This window comes from Macaca thibetana, chromosome 18, assembly GCF_024542745.1.
Source record: "Macaca thibetana thibetana isolate TM-01 chromosome 18, ASM2454274v1, whole genome shotgun sequence".
NCBI lineage: Eukaryota > Metazoa > Chordata > Mammalia > Primates > Cercopithecidae > Macaca > Macaca thibetana.
In genome coordinates, this window is record NC_065595.1 from 45,223,509 (window position 1) to 45,247,790 (window position 24,282).

General features: G+C 45.1%; 1 protein-coding gene across 4 annotated transcripts in view; it reads left to right on the top strand.

The window, feature by feature from the left end:
• Positions 1-13,895: 13,895 nt before the first annotated feature.
• The window catches only part of INO80C (INO80 complex subunit C), a 29,151-nt gene continuing 18,764 nt past the window's right edge, over positions 13,896-24,282 (top strand). For 2 of the 4 annotated variants that reach the window (XM_050767314.1, XM_050767315.1), the window contains exon 1: positions 13,896-14,361. In XM_050767314.1, the coding sequence (XP_050623271.1) occupies positions 14,206-14,361 (156 nt within the window). In that variant the 5' untranslated portion in view covers positions 13,896-14,205. Of the gene's footprint in view, positions 14,362-14,442; positions 22,792-24,282 lie in introns of those variants that run through there. The other 2 variants (XM_050767313.1, XM_050767316.1) reach the window with 2 other exon arrangements.

The window sequence follows — 24,282 nt, forward strand, 5'->3', positions numbered from 1 at the left end:
ACAAGGGAGCGAGGGGACTAAATATCTTGAATCCACTCTCCCTCACCTATTTCCTGCTGAGTTTCCCCATTGGCTGAACCCACTGGGCACCAGAGGGCAAGAGAGCCCTTGGTCTGTTCATCTGGATAGTTCTTGGGCAGAAAACAGGGGAAGGAGTGTTTACCAATTTCAGATATGCACATGTGGGATAGACAATTGAATGAGCTGGGGTATGAAAAATATAAGGGATGACTCCTAAAGAAAAACCAAAAAAAAAAAAAAAAAAACCACCCATGTTTCATGCTGGGCAGATCTATGCACACCTAACCTAACTCAGACTTAGGCTAACAGTTGGCCTCCAGGGACTCAGTAAGAAGGGGATAACCATGCAGGCACATGGTTGAGCTGGCTTTCTCTGGGGCAAGAAGTGAAACTGTGATGTCTTCCCCAACACCCTCATTAGGGCTGGGCTCTGTGACTGAGAGAGTTTCCATCTTGCCCATTCTCTGTGCCCAAAATACTCACTGTCCCTTTTGACTCCTGATTGCCAAGACCTGGTGTGACCCAATGTTGAGCCAGCCCAGGTCACAACAACACTAAAAAAGATCAAGAAGGCAATAGGAAAAGGAGAGAAAGGGAAGAGAAACCAAATACCGCAGTCACCTCAGCCAAGGCAGTCCCACAAGTACACTCAAATAGACATTCAAGGATATGTACACGAAACAACAAGAATCAGAAAAATAAGGAACTGGAAAACAGGGAGATGAGATGAAGAGACTTCATGGATTTTGATGATAAACGTATATTTTAGTAACAGTTGATAGCTTGGGTTTAGGCCATCAGAATAAATGTTCACTGCCTTTTGAAATACTGACCAACTCTCCAACAATAAAAATGACTTTTCTTTGGGAGGTTGAGGTTGGAGGATTGCTTGAAAACAGGAGTTTGAGACTAGTCTGGGCAACATAGCAACACCTCATGTCTACAACAAAATTTTAAAAAGAAAAGAAAATGACTTTCAACCTCTATATTTATTCTTGAAATCAAGGCATATTTTGTTAGTGAGTTCTAAAGATGTTTTTAATAGTATGTGATAAAGCAAATCAAAGTGTGGGTTTTTTTTTTTGAAATTTATTCAAGTAGGAGTAATTCTGCCTGGGGGCAGTTAATATTCACTTGGAAATATATCTGAATTGGACCCTGGTGAATTTCCAGGCCAAAGGAACAGCATGAGGCCTGGAGCATGGACTAGTATGTGGTAGTGGGGGCTCAGCCAAGACAGCAGTGAGTCCAAACCTGGGCCCAGAGGAAGCATGGGCAGTGCCAAGGCTGGAAAGATGAGCCTCATAAAGTGTGAACATGGTATCTGCTTTCTCTGCCTCATGGCAGAGTATAATGAAATAGAAGTAAAAATGCTTTGGATATTAGGAGACACTAACTTTTGTCATATACGCTTTTAGAATTTTCATTGAAAAATCAGGTCAGTCATTTTGCCATTAAGAAAGCCATGTAATGTTTAAGAGACATGCAGACCTGACATATAACATGGGCAATACCTTAGGAGAGAAAGTCGTATATGAAAAGACATTCTCCCTGGTATTTGTTTTCCAGTGGAGCTGCTGCAGAATAAGCAGGCATTAGGAAATTGCATCGGGAACTCCTACACAACGTGCTATAAGGCTGCTCTTATAGCAGTCAACCGCATATCAGGTGGTCTGAGGCAATATGAGAAAAGCAGCTTATAATCTAGTTAGAAAAACATTCAAGAACCAATGAGAAAATAGCATAAGGTAGTGCTTAACAATGGGCTCAGTGGTGTAGTTCTGGCTGTCAGGGTGACAGGAATTTGGAGAAAGGTCTGTGAGGTGTTGACAGAGTCTCAGGGAAGTTAGATGGATGCCAGCTGGGCCTGGAAGGGTGGAGCAAAACTGAAAAGTGCAAGAGAGGGAATATGCTGTTTGAGGGGTGGAGACCATGAGTGACAGAGGAAGGGGTGAGAACCAGCTGTGCTGAGGGCTCCTGCCTGCCCAAGGGTCCTGAGTGAGGGGGCTGAAAACATCACTAAGTCATCTACAGTAGTACTCATCCTCAGGGGCTGCTGGTTTCTGAGAGATTTGGGTTAAATGTGAACTCAGCCCACCACTAGAACATCATTCAGATGCCAGCTTCATTTTCTTTGTGAGCTAACAGTGGTGATTAAAAATAATGACACTAAATACTGTTGGTAAGGATGTTGATGCTGACAACAGCAATTGGAATTGTCAGTTGTTGACATTTCCTGGATTATTATGGTTATTTTAGAATAACAACCAGAAAGCCTCAAAACAGCCATAGATATCTGCACTGGAAAATTCAACCAAACACTTATGGAAGAAATAATACATAATATATAAGTCTTCCAGAAAATCAAAGAGGAGGGAACACTTTTCAACTCAGTCTACGGGGACAGCATTACCCTAATACCAAAAGCAGACACAAAGACATGACAAGGAAAGAAACTACAGACCAACATCTCTCATGAACATGGATGCAAAAACTCATGACGAAATTGTAGCAAATTAAATCCAATGTTACTACAAGGGTAATATATTATAATCAAGTGAGATTTAACCCAGGAATTCAGGGTTGGTTTAACATTCGAAAACCAATCTAATTTGCCATATTAACAGAATGAAAAGGAAAAAGTATATGATATCCTTACTAGATGCAGAATAAGCATTTGAAGAAATCCAACCTCCATTCCTTATTTAAGACTTTCAGCAAACTAGGAACTTCCTCACTTCATAAAGAACACCTACAGAACACCTGCAGCTAACATCATACTTAAAGGTCAAAGATGAATGCTTTCCCTCTAAGACTGGGAGGGAGATAGGGATGTCTGTGCTCATGGCTTCTATTCAGCATTGTACTGAAGAGTCTGGCCAGTGCAGTGAGCAAGAAAGAAGGAGCAGGGCTTTGATTGGCTCAGGCCTGGCACTGAGAAAAGGGGAGAGGTCTTCCAGGAATGCCTTTGATGTTCTCCAGCACACGACGGGACATCAGATACATTGCTGATGCAAACCAGCAGGGCCACTATGGAGCTGCGTGACTTTAAAACATCCTTTAATCTCTTGGAATCTGTTTCCTAAGTGATGGAGTGAGCATAATAGTAGCCCACTGGCAGATTTGTTGTGACGCTTAAATGGAGTAAGATTGGGTCAAAGTGCTTTCAAACTGGAAAGGACTATTCCAGTGTTTGGATTTGTTACAGTCATACTGAGTGACCAGGGGAGCAATGGGATCCATTGTGTATGTAACAGGGGAGGTGTGAGGATTTGGGATTTGAAGACCAAGGTCTAGACTAGGTGCTCAAAGAGGGGCTGGGGGTCAGGCTGGAGATGGGGACTGACACCTGCTAAATTGTAGCAGGACCCTGGAGCATGCTGTGCAGGCAGCCAGCTTGGGTTGAGTCTCTTCTTCCCTCAGGTGGGGCAAAGGCATGCTGGTTAGCAAAAGGAAGGGGCATGGGACATGAGAATCCTGGATCAGATCTGACAGCAGGTGTACCCTCCTTACCGTTCTGTTCTCTCTCTGTTGGCTTTTACAAGCTGTTTCCATCCTAAAGACTTCTCCTGGCTCAGAGGAAAGTGATCTGACAAAATAACTCAAAGTGGGACACCAGGGATTGGCGATTAAACACTCAACCTCTCTGCGGGAGTATCTGCCTTTTAAGAGGCCTCAGGGTCAAGGCCATGCCTACAGTGGCTCTCCAGGTGTTTGGAGAGGTGCTGGGGCTCCTATATATAAGGTATTTTTGGTCTTATTCTTCTGTACGGAGTCCCCTCCTCCCATACTGAGTTAACTGCCCTATAGCAGTGGGTAGGGGAAGTGGAAAAAAAGCCCTCATGACAGAAGGAGGCTTAGGAGGAAGGATCATATAAGCATGACGTGAGGCTGGGGAGAGTAAGGGCAGATAGAGTAGTTTCATAATCCACCCATAGCTGGCCTCAGGAAGAGCACCCAGTGATACAAAAGCCAGCTCTTCTGGCCAGCCCCACAGGGAATGGCCAGGAGGGCTAAGGGCTAAGGAGGACGACACCGGTGTTTGTGATGTGTGTGCATTTGTTAGTGTGTGGCTGGGCATCTGGACGGATGGGAGGAAGCAGATTTCCTTTGCTCTTAGAATGAGTACCTGGTGAGGTCTTTGCTTGAAGGATAGAGTGAAAGCATTCAAATATTTAATTGAGGAATCATGAACCATTATGTTCCAGGACTTGGAACAAGCCCTTGCCCTGCAGATGGCTGCTTTGGATAATGGGAAACTATAGTGGCTTGTTCTGGACACCTCTTGGTTTGACAAGTCCTCCCGCATATCTTGCATGGTTTTGAGAAGTTGTGTCACTTCTGGACACATGACAATTGTGTACTTTGGGGGCAGGGTGGGTTGAAGTTGTGGATCCTGGGAGCTTTAACTATAGAAAACAATAAAGAAAAAAATAGTGTTCTGATGTTCTTTAGTTGTACTTTTTTAAAAACTCCAGGAAGGGTGAACAACTGGCAATCACTTTAGCTCTTGGTATCATCAGTAGCCATAGCCCTAGCAGTCCAATATCTGAATCCATTTTTGGGTTTGGAGACTTCAACGTTCTAAAAAGCAAAAAATGTAACATAGAAATTTTCCAAGTCTCTCTTGCTGTGAGGGCCTGAGCACAGGCTACAGGCTCCACCCACCCACCCAGTGGCCCACCTCAAATTTCATGCAGGAGAGCTGTGTGAGAAGGAGACAGGCACAGGCAGCAGCATCCCACCTGCCTTGCCCAGGCATGAAGGAGAAGGTGCATGTCATCCACGGTGGCTGTAGCACTGCCTCTGCCACCAGCTCTTTCACACTCTGACCATCCTGCCAGCTCAGTCTTACTGTCCAGAACAAAATGACTCCACTCTGAGACCAAGAACTCTTCTTGCAGATTTCTCTTGTTCTTTCCCACCCTTGTTTCCAAAGCCCTTCAGGTCGTCAATGTCCCTGCACCAATGAGATCTCTGCACTTGAAGCAGTACATCTATGGCAAATGTGTATATGTCTGTTGTTTAGTGTCCACCCAGAGCTGTCCTGGGCCTATCACAGGGAGACACTAGAAAGTATGTGACAAACGAAGCACTTCCCGTGAAAATCACAAAAGGAGTCAACACTTTCATAGATGAAAGTGGTCTTACAGATCATCACTGCTTTACAAGTAATAACTTCCTGGTCCAGAACAATTGCATCCTTCTCTTGAGGTTTTACCTGAGTGTGATTTCTGTTATAACCCAACAGAAGGTTACCTATGTATGCTAAAAGACATGTATGCACAACGTTCAAAGCAGCTTCATTCAAAAGAGCCAGAAGACCCTGGAAACAACCTAAATGTCCAGCAGAAGAATGGTTACACTGTGGCTTGTTCTCACAACAGAAAACCATACAGCCAAGACAATGAAGTACTGCTACATGCTGCAAGAGGAATCTCATCCAAGACAGATACACAAGAATACATACAGTACACGACTGATTACATGTCTATAAATCTCAGAACTAATCTCTGGTGGTAGAAGCCAGGAAAGTGGTAGCCTTAGGGTATGGTAGTCTTTTGGGATTGGCAATGGGCACGAAGCAGGGGCTTTTAGGTGCTGATAATGCTCTGTTTCTTAAGCTGGATTACCAAGTGTGTTTACTTTGTAAAAATTCACGTGGCTGTCCACTTATGACTTGTGCACTTTTTTTGTGTTATGCTTTAATAAAATGTTTACTTAAAAAATATCTGACAACTCAGATAAACAAAATTGGTTAGCTCATTTTAGAGATAAGGAAACTGAAGTAAAAAAAAAGTTACAAAAATTACCAGAAAGGCCATTAATCAGATCAGCTAAACTAAATTCTCCAAAGTCCACACACTGAAGCACATGCTTCTGGTCTTGGGATACCCACCCTGTCCCCACCAATACCTCACTCGTGGGTTTCTGTGATTATTTTAGACATATTGACATAATTCTAACACCTGTGGTGGTTGATCACTTCAGTCCACAACATATTAAAAACAGAAAATCTGTCGCATGTATGGGTGTGATGTGGGAGATGTCTGAAGTCAGCCCTTTAATGGCGGAAATGAAATCAGAAGGCAAAAGCTCAAACTGCATACTAGTGCAGGGCCATTTAGTACAGGCAGAAATGCCTTGTCCACCTGCTCGAGAGGTCTCTTGCATTACAACAGCACACAAAAACTGATGTTCAGTTCACACTGACGATCCCCAATCCTTACAAAAAGTTCAGATCCTCAGTGCAAGTAGACGGAGAATGAACTGGAACTTTTCAGAAAGCGCTTCACAACAGCGTCAGGGAATTGCAAAAGTGAATATGGGGTAAGGCAAGGGGCCAGAAGCCACTTCACACACAAGTCCAGGGATTGAGATCGAAAGAGCCAAGGCAGGTGCTGAGCCAGGCTGGGACCCCCAGATCCCTGAGAGAACTGGGATGGAGGGTAGGGTGGCTAGACTGGGTCAGAACCCAGTCAACATTCAGGAGCCTCAATGTGAGAGATGAAAGGAGAGATAAACAGATAGGTCATAGGGCATCCTAGTAGTTTGAGTCTTTCTCTATAGAATGAATGATTTTCTAAAAAACTGTGAGCACATTTCATCTCTTGTTCTTCCAAACAATGGCCATCTTCTTTCGACAAAGTGAGAGATGGGGACTGTCCCACTATCCTTTGTGTTCTCTCCAGTGCCATGCCAAGGAAGAAGACCGCTGACAGCCCTGCCTCTCATGGGTCCTTTGGCCAGAATGGGTCTCCCTCCTGTGGCCACACCCTCTTCTGGCCCTGCCCCTGTTCCCAGGGCTGGGTCACACCTGGGAGCTGGACTGGATAGCTCACCTACTTTGGGGCAGCAGCAGTAGCAATGTCTAGAGCGGGGTGCATGTGGGATATGCACCCCTCAATTTCTCAGTCTTTGGGGATTTCTTGGTGAACTTAGACAATGAACATCTCTAAGCTTCCATGTTGTCTCTGTTTTATTCCATCAGTGAATGTGCCCAAAGCTTGTGGATTGATCTTCTCTGATACTATCTTAATGTACAACTGACAGAAACGAGGTGTCACATGTGAATAAAAACAAACAAAACAAGCAACACAGCAGCGGGGTTAGGAACCGTGACGCTGGGGAAAAGAATCAAGGCAGACTGACAATTTAAGAAGGCAGGTGTTGTCACAGCCTGGGGATTAGCAAATTTGAGGTTTTGAGAGAGAAAACAGGAGAAACGGTATCAGAGATGGGAGAATTATAGTAATTATAATTGTTTTCTTTTTCTATGGCATGCACAAACAGTAAGTGTTAAAACAATAATTCACTTTAAATAATGGGGTGGGACCTCTGGTAAGAGAGGAGGGGACGACCAGTGCCTAGAAGGGGATTCACAAAGGTGGGCAACAAAAGAGAGAAAAGTACCATCCTGGGAGCAGAATCCTGCCTTTCACAATGGAAGGCAAGCACCCCACTATTTGGAAAGTCCTGTGTCAGCCTTTCTGGGCCACATTTGTAATGTTAAATTGGTGTTTACTTAACAGGCATGGATTTAAGAAGTAATTCCAGTAAGCAAAATGGCCCTTAACACTATTTTCTCTCCTTCAGACTTTGCACAGCAGTATTATGTGTTGAGGTCAAACTTCAGAGAGCAGATTGGATGAGTGTGGATGCACCAAGTATGTCTTCCTACTGTATAAGACCTGCAGTGCCCAACTCGAGGGTTGCCATACATACACACAGTAACCACAATAAAGGGTGCTTCTGGACTTCAGCTGTGCCCAACCTGTCCAAGCAGATGTGCCACTCGGCACTGCCACGAGGTTTCTCACAGGTCCCTTCTCAGCTCTCTCTCTAATGGTACCTTTAAAGGGTGGCTTTTCCAAATCTTCCTACGACCCTTCCCAAGCCTCTACCACTCTCCCTCCACCTTGCAGGGGTTGCTACCTGTTACTGAGAAAACCCAGGCTTAGAGATGGAAATCACATCAACTTTCTGCCATCTCAACTGGATCTCCTCCTGGACCTGCCTTCCCCTCTCCTACTTCAGTTGTAAAGGAGGCTGGAGCTCCATGCAACTGGCTTCTGCTCCTCATCTGATGTCTTCCTACTTAACACTCTGAGCACAGGATGCAGGTGACTCACAGTGTGGGCAAGAAGGCCCTCTTCTGGCTCTACCTTTCCACACTGAGCAGAGTGAATAGGGACACCGGGAAATGTGTCGACCCAAAGTCCATGGCTCCCTCCTTTTAGAACATTCTCTGGTGCTTGGGACCCCGGAACCTCTCACTCAATCGGCCCTGTGCCCCCGGGAAGGCCCCTGTGGACCTTGTCCTTGGGTTTGATGTATATCCCCAAAGGTTTGAGGGGTGGTCAAGAGGTTTCCAAAGGTGTACACACATTTCCTCCAGATGCCCTGAGGAGTAGGCGGGGAAAGGGAGGGCTCAGGGCTGGAACAGCTCTTCCCACCCTACCATATTCTGAGCAGAACTCCAAGAAATCTGAGCATTCTAAGTTCAACTCTGGCCTTCTGAGTTATAAAGATACATTTGCCAAGATAGAAGGGTAGAACATATTTTATTTTACATGTTATTAGCTTGCTTTGTACACTTAAATATCAAGGCATATGGTAGGTAGGCCTCCATTTGTATTCTTGCCCTGAACCCTGGAAATGTCATGGTCAGGCCTATTTTCAACCACTCTTTCCATGCCGCTGTCAGGCAAGACAGAGCAGGCAACGAAGTGAGCAAAGGCCTCTTCCCAGCATCCACTGGCCCGAGCTCTCTTCTGCTCTCTCTATTAATACTGATTGTTTACAATGAGGCACTTAGCGGATTGCCACCGAGGGACTGCAATACTCTGAAAACAGCAACAAAGAAGAAACCGTGTCTGCCCAAGTGAGCCTATAACCCACAAACACTTACAAAACGATATACTTTGGTCTGCGATGGAGAAAATACAGGCTACTTTGGGAAGGTTCCTCAGAGATGGTGTTCCAGGAATGAGCGCTGCTCTCACACTCTTGAGAGGACTGCCACTGGTCTCTGAGGATTCCATCAGCTTCTCACTGCAATGGGTTTGTTTTCAACTGCACATCCCCAGAGTTCAGGGTAGGCAGTGCACACTGAGCTGCCTCTTTCAGTATCTGGGAGTTGGGGGATTTTGAGGATCTTGATTGCAATGGCTTCAAGGTTTCTTCCCTTCATCAGGGAGTCCCATATCAACTGGAACAGCCATTTTTCATACAGTGAGCATGACTAGCACACTTCACACAAGGTGTCAAGAGATGAGCAGTGTGTCTTCCATACAGTAGCATCATGATCCCAAATGTCTACCGTGTTTGCTGAGATTTTTGAGAGACAGTAAATTAGGCACTCTGTGTCTCAAGTCATATATAGTAGCTTAGCAGGCATGTTATTCATTCTTAATCATGTCTTAACTAGGATCAAGACTCTGGCTGCGGCTGCGGCTGCAGCTGCTTAACTGGTACACCCCAGTCAAGGCATCAATATCCCAGAGAAAGCCCCAGCAGCCTTTGCCAAAGGAAGTATGGTGTTGGTGACGGACACAGAAGCTGCAAGTACTGAGAAGGAAGCTGAAGAGGAAGAGCAAAGGAGGGCTCACAGTACAGCACGGGTGAGACACACTCTGCAAGTTTTCAGGAACAACTGGGGAGGGAACTTAGGGGAGCCTTAGGCCCTGTCTCAACACATAAGCTAGCAGAATGTTGGGTCATCAGTATTAATTTATCTTTACCAATGGACAAGGAAACCCATGAGTTACACATGCAGCAAGTGTACGGGATCCTGGTATGTGCCAACACTGGGCAGTAACTGGCACTACCACGGTGGGCATGGGGCAGGTCTCTCAAGCCGATGTCCTCCAGCATTTCTCCCACTCTCCTTGTGGCTGTCATCTGTTGATGCTCTGTCACTCAATCCCTGATGACTCTGGCAACTGCCCACAGGAAGCTTAAGTCCAGCTGAGAAGACAAATAGAAAATCTTTCCTCCCCTATTAGACTGAGGGCTCCATGAAACAGGGATTATTCTATTTTGTTTGCTCTTGTCTCCATCCTCTTAAATTAGCACATAAAAGACACTTAATAAACCAGGGCATGGCAAGTGCCTCTAGTCCCAGCCACTTGGAGGCTGAGGTGAACCCAGGAGTTTTAGTTAAGCCTGGGCTACATAGAAAGATCTTCCAAAAAAAGGTGATCAATAGGGAATAAATAACTGAGAGAGACTGATGGGAACGTGGAACCAGACCAGAGGAGAGGGAACATTGAAAATACAGCATGTCAACCAAGATAGGAAGGGTGTGTGGAATTTAGTGAGACCGGAGGAGGGTGAGGTTGGGAGAAAAGCAGCTTCCAGGCAGGAGGAGCAGTGTGTCAAGGCCTGAGGGAGGAGGGGCACAGCTGGTTGTTGGAACTAACAAAGGTGAAAACTGAGCAGGAATGCAGGGACCTGGGACAGAGGCAAGCTGGAGAGATGGCAGGTCTCTAAGGACCTGTGGAACTACCTTATGGACAATGGGCTTCATTCTAGGGACCACGGGAAGCCACTGGATGGTTTCAAGGACGGGGTGTGATCTGAAAAATGCACATTTGTATCTTCAAAGAAATCATCTGGAATCGCATGTTGGAACTGGGTTGCAGGGACCAAAGATGGAGGCGGAAAGAGAACGCCTAAGGCTACTTTGCAAGTCCAGAGACAGATGGTGGCTGGAATACAGTTATGGTGTGGAGTGGAGGAAGGGGAGGAGTCAAGGATGACTCCCAAGTTTTGGTCTGAAGAACTGGTGGCTATTCGTGGCATTTGCTGAGACAGGAAACACTTAAGGAGGAACCTGTTTTAGAGGAGCAGAGAGGATGATGAATTCTGTTTTTGCCATGCGGAGTGAAAGATGCCTGTTAGCATCTGAGTTTACACTAGGGAAAGAAATTTTACATCCGGGTATGCTTTTTTTTTTTGACAGAGTCTCCCTTTGTCGCCCAGGCTGGAGCTCAGTGGTGCAAGCTTGGCTCACTGCAACCTCCACCTCCCAGGTTCAAGCGATTCTTGTGCCTCAGTCTCTCGAGTAGTTGGGGCTACAGGTGGGCACCACCACATTCAGCTAATTTTTGTATTTTTTTTAGTAGAGACGGGGTGTCACCCATGTTGGCCAGACTGGTCTCGAACTCCTGACCTCAAGTGATGCACCCACCTCGGCCTCCCAAAGTGTTGGGATTACAGACATGAGCCACTGTACCTGGCCTTGGGTATGCATCTTTGGAGAAAGAGCCAGATAAGGGATGCAAATCTGAAAGTGGTCTGCATTTAGATGGTAACTGAATCCCCAAGAATTGGTGCAATGGCTGGGGAGAGTATTGACTGAGAAGGGCAGACGGCCTTGGATCAAGCACCAAGAAACTCTCAGTATGGAAAGATTCTGCAGAAAAGCCTGGTTTCAAACCTGGCTGATCGCTAGAATCACTTGGGAAACTTTTAAAACGTGAATCTACAGGAGCATGTGACTATATATTTTGAAAAACCTGTAGTAGCATTAGAGACCATTTGGTAACAGAAGACTGGCTAGGAAAGAGGGAAACAAAAAGATGGTGATGTTTCAGATACCAAGGGAAGAATTTCAGAAAGAAAGGAATCAGACAAGATCAGGACTGAATTTAGTAACAGGAAACCAGATGGCGGTGCATCCACTTGTCTGACTTTTTAAAAGTAGGGAGTTGGTGTTTGAACTCAATAAGGGATGACAGGAAGCAGCCCAGCAGGTCCCCCTGTGCTCATGTGCACAGCGTGAGAACAGGGAAAAGGAAGGGGAAGGAAGGTGTCAGATGGCAGAAAGCTTTTCATTGGAAGTAGCATCCGAACTGAGGCAAAATGTATAGTAATCAGGCAAAGAGCTAAGCATTCCTAGGAGAGGAAATACAGAAACAAAAATATGACAAGCTAAGAAAATATGTACACTCTAGGAAATAGAGTTAGTCCTTGGCTGGAACACAAGGAATTAAGTGTTGGGAACCAGGCAACAGAATGGGGCACAGCCCAGTTTTTGTTGTTGTTGTTTTGAGGCGGAGTCTTGCTCTGTCGCGAGGCTGAAGTGCAGTCTCTGCTCACTGCAAATCTCCCGGGTTCAAGGGATTCTCCTGCCTCAGCCTCCTGAGTAGCTGTGATTACCGATGCGTGCCACCATACCCAGCTAATTTTTGTATTTTTAGTAGAGACGGGGTTTCACCATGTTGGACAGGATGGCCTTGATCTCCTGACCTTGTGATCTGCCCACCTCGGCCTCTCAAAGTGTTGGGATTACAGGCGTGAGCCACCGCGCCCCGCCCAGAGCCCACTTATTAAGGACCTTGTATGACAAGCTAAAACGTTCTTACCCTGAAGGTTAAAAAAAAAAAAAAAAAAATTTACCCTTAAGGTAAAAGGGCCCTGAAGAATCTAAGAAAGTAGTATGATTATATTTGTAATTTAGAAAGCCCATCTGGCAGCCAGTGTGAAGGATGGTCTGGGGTCAGGAATGGATTAGGGGAAGATGGCGGCCGAAACTTCCACCTGGAGGCTGTTGCTCAGATGCAGACATGGGACACAGATTCACCAGGGCAGGAGCAGTGAAGGAGAGAAGCGCGCTGAGGCGGTGAGGAATGGGAGGAGGTGGGGACATTAGTTTGCTTAGGTGACTGGCTTGTTGGAGGTGAGCCCTTGAGTTAAGGAATGAGGAAAAGACTAGCTTTAGATAAGGATAAGGATGGAGGAAAGAACATTTCAACACTGGTAGGCTTATTCCTTTCTCCAAAGGAGAAAATATGTCAGTAACAGTATTGCTAGTTCCCCTAACTGCTCCTTCTCTCTCACCTCTAAGTCACTGGGCAGCCTGTTTACTTCAAATATCAAGACTAATATAGATCAGCTTCCTATATTCAAACATAGTAGCTTCCACCAATCACTGCAGGGAGTTAGTTCATTCGTTAATTACATCATTAAAAATACTTATAATGCACCAATGACTTGCAAGGTACTGTGACTGGGGGAACTGATAAGTGAACAAGACATAACTTACCCTTCCCTCATAGAGATTACATTCTAGCAGGAGCCGAAAACTATATTAATCATCGGATTATAAACCATTTAGTTATATAATGTCGCAAAGGTTCTGTAAAAATATAGGGTAGAATGAGGCAAAGAACAAGGCGGGTAGGGGGACCGAGGTTCCTAAATAGGTTTTAGTAGATCTGTGACCTCCCTGAAATCTGTAAAATTTTGTCTGTGTCTGTATACATTTAACGGGCCGGTGGGGAAGTGGGGGTGGGGGGCGGGGGGAGGAAGCAGAGATTCCATGCTCAGGAGTCTGTGAATCCTAAGAGATTAAGAACCGGCCGGCCGTGGTGGTTTATGCCTGTAATCCCAGCCCTCTGGGAGGCCGAGGCGGGCGGATCACCTGAGGTCGGGAGTTCGAGATCAGCCTGACCAAAATGGAGAAACCCTGTCTCTACTAAAAATACAAAATTAGCTGGGCGTGGTGTCACATGCCAGTCATCCCAGCTACTCGGGAGGCTGAGGCAGGAGAATCGCTTGAACCCGGGAGGCGGAGGTTGCGGTGAGCCGAGATCTCGCCATTGCACTCCAGCCTGGGCAACAAGAGCAAACTCCGTCTCAAATAAAAGAAAAAAAAAAAGAGAGAGCGAGATTAAGAACCACTTTACCCTTCAAGTCCATCTGGGCACTATTTATATACAAACCTTTTCCGCGGGGAAGGCAGGGAGGGATAGAGGGGGAAGCCAGTAGCTTGGCGGTCTACTGAGAATGACCCCAGCTTTACGCTTACAAACATCGAAAGTAATCACTCTTCTATGTGAGAAAAGGCAACACACTCATTAATTTTTAAAAACGTAGTTACTTAAAAAGATTGGGAGATTTTCTATTCCTTATCAATGGAGATTTCCTGGCACGTGCCCCACCCAAGGCCCACGCCCAGAGCGCTCGAGTGGCAGGACAACAACCGCTGACATCTTCCCGTTCCGACGCCACAGGCTGCTCCGAGCTCCGCCTTTTAGATTGCACAGAGAGAAACCAGCGACAGCTTGGAGTCCAGGCCGGGTTTTCAAGCATCAAGACGGAAGTAACAGCGGAAAGGAAGTTCCAGGGCCCGCGCTGGGAAAGAGGTGGGGGGACCTAGGGAAGACTCAGGGTGCGATGGCGGCGCAAATTCCAATTGTGGCCACCACTTCCACTCCGGGAATAGTCCGGAACAGCAAGAAGAGGCCGGCCAGCCCGTCCCACAATGGCAGCAGCGGCGGGGGCTATGGCGCCAGCAAAAAGAAAAAAGTGTCTGCCTCCAGCTTTGCGCAGGTACGCAGTCGTGCTCCCAGCCTGCGCGTGCGCGTCGCGGAACGGGATGGGGCGGGACGGAGCCGAGCCAGGGCGCGTGCGCAGTGTGGGGGCTGCGCGTGCGGTCTCTGGTGTGATTGAAAGATGCTAGCCAGTGGAGTGAAGGACTACTCTTCCCCTTCGTTAGTACACATGGGCTTACAACGCCTTGTGTTGTAAGGAGAGAAGAGGAAGTAGGGAGGTTATTACTGACTTAGTAGTAATAGAAGGACTGCCTCTTCCCCTCGAGGTCGCCTTTAGCTTGAGGTTCAGGACTTCTGAGTGTCAGTCGTTCAGAAATGTGCGTGTCTTCCCCTCGTCCATTCTGCAGACATCTACCCAGTATCTTTGAGGTGCATAGCGCCCTAATGTCCTGCATGGATGAATACAATATGTATTGATAAGTATGCTTTCTCTCATCCTGAGAAAAGTGCTTTTTGGACCCTGGGTTTCCCAATCCTAAAGCGGGTTTGGTCTTAACTCATGGGCTTGTTAAGATTATGAAGTAATGAGTGTAAAGCACTGAGCTCAGCGCCAGGCTTAGACTCCAGGGCCTCTGAGCAATCTAGGCTCCGTAATTCCAGCAATGAATTTTCAGCAGGGAGTGGCTTGATTAGTGTTTTCTCTGGCTCCTCATTTTATTCAGAGCGAAAAAGCAGAGATAGAGTGTGTTACTTTGTGCTCCTCAGCATATGGTGTGACACCGTTCACCTAGCCAGTCAGTGGCTGTTCTAGAAATCTTCTTGTTCCTTCTTCTATAGGTGATTGGTAGTGCTTTTCTTCTTTAACCTTTTAATATTAAATACTTTGCTGTAGTAAGATTTACACACAGTAGAATGCACAAATCTTCAAGAATACTGGCTCAACCACAGATCTTCAAGAATCCTGGCTCAGGCCTGTATACCAGCACTTTGAGAGGCCAAGGCGAGAGGATTGCTTGAGGCCAGGAGTTCGAGACCCGCTCCCCAACCCCCATCCAAATTTACAAATTAGCTGGGCGTGATGGTGCACGCCTTCAGTCCCAACTACAAGGGGATCACTTAAGCCCAAGATTTCAAGGTTACAGCAAGCTATGATCGTGCCATTGCAGTCCAGCCTGGGCAACAGAGTGAGATACTATCGCAAAAAAAAAAAAAAAAAAAAAAAGTACAGATCCAGTGCCCTTTTACATTTGTATACACCTGTGGCCACTGCCTGGATCAAGATAGCATTTCTAAGAGCGGGTGACCTTTTCCTGTGAGTACTGTCTTCCCTCCCAAACAGAGGTACCCACTATTCGGCCGCCCTTCACAATAGACTGACTTTGGGTTGGAGCATAATGTAAATGGAATAATACAGGACAGTAGGGAACATACTCTTTTGCGTCTCTCTAGGTTCCTTTTTGAGACAATGTTTTTGAGAGTCATTCATTCATTCAGTACATCTGTTGCATTGTATAAACATACACCTGATGAATATTTGAATGTTTACAGTTTTTGGCTTTGCGCAGAAGCTGCTCTGAACATTCTTGTACAAGTCTTCGTGTAGATAGATGCTTTCATTTCTCTTGAGAAGTAGTGGAATTGCTGAGTCAGAAGGTAGGCACACATTTAACTCAGAAACTGTTAAACAGTATTTCTGAAAGTAGTTGCACTGTTTTTGCATTCTTACCAGCAAAGTATGAGAGTGCCAGTTGCTCGAAATCCTCAACAATACAGAGCATTGTCAGTCTTTCATTGTCAGTCTTTAACTTTTAGCCATTTTGTTGAGTGTGTAGTAGTATCTCCTTGTTTTAATTTTTTCTGATGGCTAATGATATCAATCACTTTTCATAAGCTTATTTGGCATTCCAAATCTTTTGTGGAGTGCCTAATTATTTTTTCTAATTGGCTTTTTTTTTTTTTTTTAAATTATATTGATGTGTAGAAGATGTTCATTACATTCACTTTCTTGACTAGACTCCTTTGCCAGATGTATGCATTGTAATTGCTCCCAGTCTGCGACTGGTGTGTTTTGATAACCAGTTGTGCCAGGACCAAGGAATGTCACTAGGACATATGGGGAGGAATAATTGTTTCAACCCCAAAGGGAGCATTGATTAACTTCCACTACCACAAGCTTCTGAGCGTGATCAAATGCCTTCAGGAGACTGAAAATTCCCAGTAATCCAATATGGTGGAAATCTTAACTCTCTATTCCCTGTAGGCCTTTTTTTGTATCCAAGCAGCAGCCTCTGGAGAAGTTGGAAAGGGCAGAGCATTTCCTGAAATAGTGCCTTCTTTTGTCCTGACTCTCCTTTTCCCAACTGATAGTTAACTAAAGAAGACAGGGTCTTCTTCTGTCACCCAGGCTGGAGGACAGTGGCACAATCATGGCTCACTGCAGTCTCGACTTCCCCGGCTTAATGGATCCTCCCAACTCAGCCTCCCAAGTAGCTGGGACGACAGGTGTATGCCACCATGCCCGGTTAATTTTTTTGTATTTTTGGTAGAGGTGGAATTTCACCACCGGTAACCCAAGCTGGTCTCAAACTCCTGGGCTCAAGCAGTCTGCCCACCTTGGCCTCCCAAAGTGTTGGGATTACAGGCGTGAGCCACCGTGCCCAGTTGTCTTAGATTTTTGCCTTCCTGTGATCCTTTCATTCTAGTTCCCTTTCCACAGTGTGTAGGAAATAAGCAGGCATAAGCACAGTACCCCTGAGGGCTGCCGGGAATCTTCTTGAGGTCACCCTCATCTGTGTCACTTGCTCAACGTTTCTGTTCTGTTTCAGTTCAGTTCATGTAGCAGTAATTTATTGTACTGTGTTTCTGTTCCATCCGCAGCAGTATGCTTAAGACATTTCAAAGGATTTTTGCTTGTCCCCACACTACCAAAAACATCCCAGGAGAGAATGACGTACATACATTGTATTTAGTTTTCTACTGCTGCCATTACAAATTACCACACATTTAGTGGCTTAAATAACACCCATTTAGTAGCTCATGGTTCTGTAGATCAGAAGTCCTGACACAATGCGACTGGGTTGACTCTCTGCTCCAGGTATCACAAAGCTGAAATCAAGGTGCCGGCCGAGTGTCTGAAGGCTCTGGGGAGAAATTTGCATGCAGGTGAATTCAGGTTGTTGGCGGAATTCTGTTCTTTTGGGGCAGCAGGATTGTGGGGCCCCTGTCTTCTTGCTGGCTCTCAGGTGCTGCCCATGTTCCCTGCCACATGGCCTTTTCCATTTTCAGAGCCAGCTATGGAGAGTCTCCCTTGTGTCCAGTTCTTCTCATGCTTCAGATATTTCCGACTTCTCTTATTGCTGACCCCTAGACTCAGATTTAAAAGATTTATGTGATTAGGCAGGCCTTCTTGGATAATCGCCTTTTTAAAAAGTCAGCTGATCTGAGACCTTAATTGCATCTGCAAAACCCCTTTGTAGCTGAACCCAGATTAGTGTTTGCTTGAATAACTGGTAGAAGTTGTGTGCACACCAGGGGCAGGTTACTTGCAAGGTGGCAGGGGTGTACTGGAATTCTACCTGTCACACAAATGAAACCATTAGGAAGATATAGTAATGTCTAACCTTGAGCCAAAGCTAATTATAGGTGATTATAGGTGTTGGTGCCCTATTGTGGTGAGACACAGGAGGATGATTTATCAGTGCTGGTGATGGTACTCAAAGGAGAGGTAGGGAGGCAGAGGGACTTGAAGTTGGCTTGGAGAGGTTTGCTGGGAAGGCATTCCAGGCTCAGAGCTGTGCACATTGTAAGATTAACCCGGTTGCCCAAGGTTTCATTAGTGGGGAAGTGAGTGTTTTTCTATAAATGATTGTATTTCTTGAGTTAAAAGAGATTTTATAGGTCTTTCATCACCTACATTTCCCAATGTCAATAATTTTAGCTATTTTGATTCTTAAGTAAAAGCAAAGTATGTAAAACTTTAATGGAATTTAAAAATTTACAAAGCACATTTACATGTAGGACATTAGAGTGCTTTTTGAGATTGTTAAAGATAACTTGAATTATCATGAATTCTTAAGGTGGGTTTAACTTTCCTGAAATATGCTTGCTGTTTCTAAAGTAAAATTGAGTGCTTAGCTGAAATTTAAAGAAGTGTAGAAATTTAGATGCTTAGAAGTCCTGAGGAGTTGAAGGGAATATTTTTCATTAGAAGTATTCTGAGGAAAGCATTTATAGAAGCCTTCTTTACATCAGTGTTAGGAAATACTATTAAATAATTTAGTAGTACAAAAACAACTTTGTTTTATCATTTCATCAAGATGGCTGTCTTTAGTTCAGCAGAAATTACTACTAATGTTCATGCTTGCTAAGGGGTGGTACAAATCATCTTAGAATCACAATTCTGTGGATTTATATTTTCAGCATAACAGTTGTTGATTAATAATGTTATGAAAGTGCAGTCTTCCTTTCACTCTGGTTGTTACTTTGAAGGGATTAATGTTGGTGGGTTGGGGAATAGATAACTGTGTTAAAGTGAAAGGAATAAGGATAAATAATAGTAATTAATATTTATCAAGCATTTACTACGTGCCAGGCACTGTTCTAAGTATGATGCCATTTAATCCTCCAAACGACCCTCTGTGAATTGATCACTTAATTTTACAGATAAAAATGCCAAGGGCATAGAGAGGCTGTGAAAATTGCCCAAGGTCATACAGTGATAGTGTCGGGATTCGAACCCACGCATGCTGTCCAGAGTCTACATTCTTTTTTCTTAACTGCCTCTCTTGATATCACTTTGTTACTTTGTATATTAGAAGATTATTAATTAGATCTCTGGTATAACCAAATTCATGGTGCAGATAAATGCTTTTGGGAACAGTTTTACTGGATCAATATAGGGCAATTTAGGCTTTTCAAACGTGTATTAAAGTTGATAAAATGTACTGAGAAATCTAATTAACCTATAGACTGAGAGTTACTTAATAGCCTTTTCATTTGTGAAGCAGCTAATAAAACATCTAAAATGCAGAGGCAGTAGTTGCATCCTTAGAAGGATAGTGCAGATGATGAGAGAATCTTCTAACATTGGAGGGGCAGCCAGAGAATGCTGGACTGATTTGGTTTATTCATTGAAAAAACACTCATCCTACTATTCAACTTCTGTAAAACACAAAAGCAAAAATCCAACAAATCCTGATAATTTTAAGTCTTAAAAGTTATTCTTTTCTATTTTTAAAATTACCTTTTTTTTTTCCCATTTTTAAAGTTGACCTAAAAAGTCACCCAGTCTCCTTCCCCAACAACTATTATAATTTGTGTTTTCTACATGTAGATATAGTTTTTCATTATTTTATTTGGTATATAGCATTACGTGCCCCGTTTTTCACTTAGCATTATTTTGTGAACATTTCTGTATGTTGATAGTCTTCTCAATTAGACTTTTAAAGGTCAAGTAGTCTTTTACGACTGTTGCCTGCATTATATTCCAAGGAATTAACTGCTCATATTTAATTGACTTTATTATTGGATATTTAGGTTGCATTTTGAATTTTTGCTGTTTTAAGTAACTCTATAGTAACCTTGCAGTTTTAGACCAGGGTCAGCTATTTGCATCTATAATTCTATGACATAGATATAACTTGACATTTGACTTTTCAGTAATAAGACAAAGGATACTTTTCTCCTTTCTTTATAACCACAGACAGAATGCCCAAATTATCCTTTAGTCTGAGTCAGAGTCAAGCACACTACTGCCTGGAGAGAGGAAGCCATTGATTTGGGTTCTTCAGTTGGGCAGAGCAGAGCAGGGTGAGACCCGGGCCTTGTGAACTCCAGTCTCTTAGCCATAGGCGTGTGTTTCCTGAGTAGCAGGCTGGGTTTCTCTTCCCTGAGACTTACATCAGCTCTGTTAGTGCTGCAAAGAGGGGGCACCCCTTAGTGCTAGGCGTTCCTTCCTCTCCTCTTAGGGTGTTCATATCTTGGGGCGGGACAGTTCATCTTGTAAAGTCCTTAGTGATAATAGTGCTTTAGTAGCATGGAAATGATGCATCATTTTAATTTTATCTTATTGCATCCAAGCCTCACAGACTTGATCTTCCCTTTGACTAAAGGTCTCTCTCCCTCTCATTCTGTTGTTAGTAGACACAGGAGTCTCAGCTTGGCTAAGCTGAGCAGAAGTGAAGAGTAAGGGTATAGTATGGTGGGGGTTGGGGAGAGGAAAGTGAAGCATAAAACCAGCTCTGGCCTGGGGCAGGGGTATCTCTGGTTAGAGAAGGAAGGGAGCCTGCCACAGTCTCAGAAGCAGTAGGCAGCATGGGTATGATGTGGCTCAGTTCATGTCAGAGTGCCCTGTCTTTAGCCTGACGTCCCAGTCGGGGTCTGGCAGAGGATGGAGTGAGCAAGCCGTCAGGAGGGGTCCCTTTCAAAAACCAGTGCTTCCGTGTGTCATTTTCATCCCCTTCTTGACTCTTCTCTAGCTTGCTGCCTGGAATGGCTGACTTAGACCTCTGGTCCTCTATTCATACCACCCTCTCCTTACTCTCAGCAGATGTGCTTGTCTGCCTGAATCTAACAAGGGCGCCTGTCTGGCATTTTTCTCCCCCGTCTCCCTGGGGCCTTGGAACTAAATGCTTATGTCAGAAGAAACCCCTGTATTGCCTTCCTTTCACTGGGCACACAGTACCTTTGAGCTTCCTCACTGGGATTGGGGAAGTGGAATAAACAGAAAGGGAGAAATGTAGTATTTGGCCAGGCGCAGTGGCTCACACCTGGAATCCCAGCACTTTGGGAGGCCCAGGTGGGCAGACCACTTGAGTCCAGGAGTTCGAGATCAGTGTGGGCAACATGGTGAAACCCTGTCTCTACAAAAATACAAAAGTTGGCTGGGCATAGTAGTGCGCACCTGTAGTCCCAGCTACTCCTGAGTGGTGGCTGAGGTGAGAAGATGGCTTGAGCCCAAGGAGGTTGAGGCTGCAGTGATCTGTGATCATGCCACTGCACTGCAGCCTAGGTGACAGAGCGAGACCCTATCTCAACAACAACAACAAAATAATAAAAAAAGAAATGCTGTTTCTGAGCATCTCTGGAGTGGAAGAAACAGCTAACTCCACTGCCTGAGGATAGGACCGTGGGAGCTGGCAGGTCTGTGGATGGTTCTGTAATCACGGTTGGAAGCTTGGGGGACTGCATTTTCCCCTGCCCTTTAGTGTGTCCTTTTTGCTCTTTAACAGTTCAGATTGTTTTTTTCCTCCCTGATGGCCACAGTATTGTATCAGTAGTTATATTCTTTGAGAAACTAAAACTATAAAGTTAAAACTTAAAGCATATATGGCCCCAGGAAATCGCTTTCATAGCCTGTTTACCCTGAACTGGACCTGAAGCTGTCCCTAGTGGTAGTTTCTTTTTTTTTTTTTTTTTTTTTACTTTGGACGTGGTGCTTACTGGGTAGCTCTCAGGGTTATCTCTCTTGCTCATTTTATTTAGGCCACTTGTAGGCCCGGTCTCCTGACAGTCCAGGGCATTGAGTAGTCCTGTGGCCCACTCTGTGAATAACCGGTTAGATGATTGGGAGAGTGGTTGCTTTCCTTCTGCTAATGCTGGCGGGTCTCCTAGGAACAGCTCACCCCATGTACCTTCCAGTGGGCCTGGGCTTTCTCCTTTGCCTTTGTACCACCACCTCCTGAAAGAGCAGATCACTGGTCACCCTTCCTACCCTGCATGCCAGCTCCACCTTCGTTCTCAGGAACCAGGAGTCACCACCTCTGGCTCATTCGCAGCTGGGTGTGCCCCTTGGGGAGGCTTCACTTGGTCACTGTATTTTTTTTTTTTTTTAATCCTCTAAATATTTTAGTGTGAATTTCTTAAAACCAAAGTCATTCTCTTACGTAAGGACAGTTAGGAAAGACTGCATATGGGGGAAGGATGAAGTGAGGGGCAGTCCAGACAGAAGAGGGGTATGAACAGAGGAGGGCCCAGGTGCCCACGTGCAGAGGCCCTGGAGAGGAGTGTGGGAAAGTAGTGAGGAGAGATCGTTCCGAATTTTATCAAATTCCGGGAGTTAACTGATGCAACACTGATATTTAATATACAGATTTTATTCTTGTCCCTTATCTGGTTCAGAATCCAATCCAGGATCACACGTTGTATTTAGCTGTATATCTTTTTAGTCTCCTTTAATCGGAACACTTCCTTAGTCTTTTTATCTTTTACGACTGATATGGTTTGGCTGTGCCCCCGCCCAAATCTCATCTTGAATTGTAGCTCCCATAATTTCCATGTGTTGTGGGAGGAACCCGGTAGGATATAATTGAATCTTGGGGACAGTTTCTCCCATACTGTTCTCATGGTAGTGAATAATTCTCACATCTGATGGTTTTGTAATGGGAAACCCCTTTCACTTGGTTCTCATTCTCTCTCTTGCCTGCTGCCATGTAAGCCGTGCCTTTCGCCTTCCACCATGATTGTGAGGCCTCCCCAGCCACGTGGAACTGTGAGTCCATTAAATCTCTTTTTCTTTATAATTTACCCAGTCTTGGGTATGTCTTTATCAGCAGCATGAAAATGGACTAACACAATAAATTGGTACTGGTAGAGTGGGTTGCTGCTTTGTAAAGATACCCCAAAATGTAGAAGCAACTTTGGAACTGGGTAACAGGCAGAGGTTGGAACAGTTTGGAGGGCTCAGAAGAAGACAGGAAAATGTGAGAAAGTTTGGAACCTCCTAGAGACTTGATGAATGACTTTGACCAAAATGCTGATAATGATATGGACAATGAAATCCAGGCTGAGGTGGTCTCAGATAGAGATGAGGAATTTGTTGGGAACTGGAGTAAAGGTGGCTGTTGCTATGTTTTAGCACAGAGGCTGACAGCATTTTGCCCCTACTCTAGAGGTTTGTGAAACTTTGAATTTGAGGGAGATGATTTAGGGCATCTGGCGAAAGAAATTTCTAAGCAGCAAAGCATTCAAGAGGTGACTTGGGTGCTGTTAAAAAGCATTCTGTTTTAAAAGGGAAACAGAGCATAAAAGTTGAGAAAATTTGCAGCCTGAAGATGTGATAGAGAATAAAAATCCATTTTCTGAGGAGAAATTCAAGCTGGCTGCAGAAATTTGCCTAAGTAATGAGGAGCCAAGTGTTAATCACCAGGACAATGGGAAAATATTTCTAGGGCATGTCAGAGACCTTTGTGGCAGCCCCTCTCATCACAGGCCCGGAGGCCTAGTAGGAAAATACGTTTCAGGTGCCTGACCCAGGGCCTCCTCTGCTGTGTGCAGCCTAGGGACTTGGTGCCCTGTGTTCCAGCCACTCCAGCCATGGCCAAAAGGGACCAAGGTAGAGCTTGGGCCGTGACTTCAGAGAGTGCAAGCTGCAAGCCTGGCCAGTTTCCACATAGTGTTGAGCCTGTGGGTGCACAGAAGTCAAGAATTGAGGTTTGGGAACCTCCACCTACACTTCAGAGGATGTATGGAAATGCCTGGATGTCCAGGCCAAAGTTTGCTGCAGGGGCAGGGCCCTCACAGAGAACCTCTGCTAGTACATTGCGGAAGGCAAATGTGGGGTTGAATCCCCCACACAGAGTCCGCACTGGGGCACTGCCTAGTGGAGCTGTGAGAAGACAGCCACCATCCTTCAGAGCCCAGAATGGTAGATCCACCAACAGCCTGCACCGTGTGCCTGGAAAAGACACAGATACTCAATGCCAGCCTGTGAAAGCAGCAGGGAGGGAGGCTATACACTGCAAAGCCACAGGGGCAGAGCTGCCCAAGACCATGGGAACCCATTTCTTGCATCAGTGTGACTTGGATGTGAGACATGGAGTCAAAGGAGATCATTTTGGAGCTTTAAGATTTGACTGCCCTGCTAGATTTCGGACTTGCATGGGTCCTGTAGCCCCTTTGTTTTGGCCCATTTCTCCTATTTGGAATGAATGTATTTATCCAATGCCTGTACCCTGATTGTATCTAGGAAGTAACTAACTTG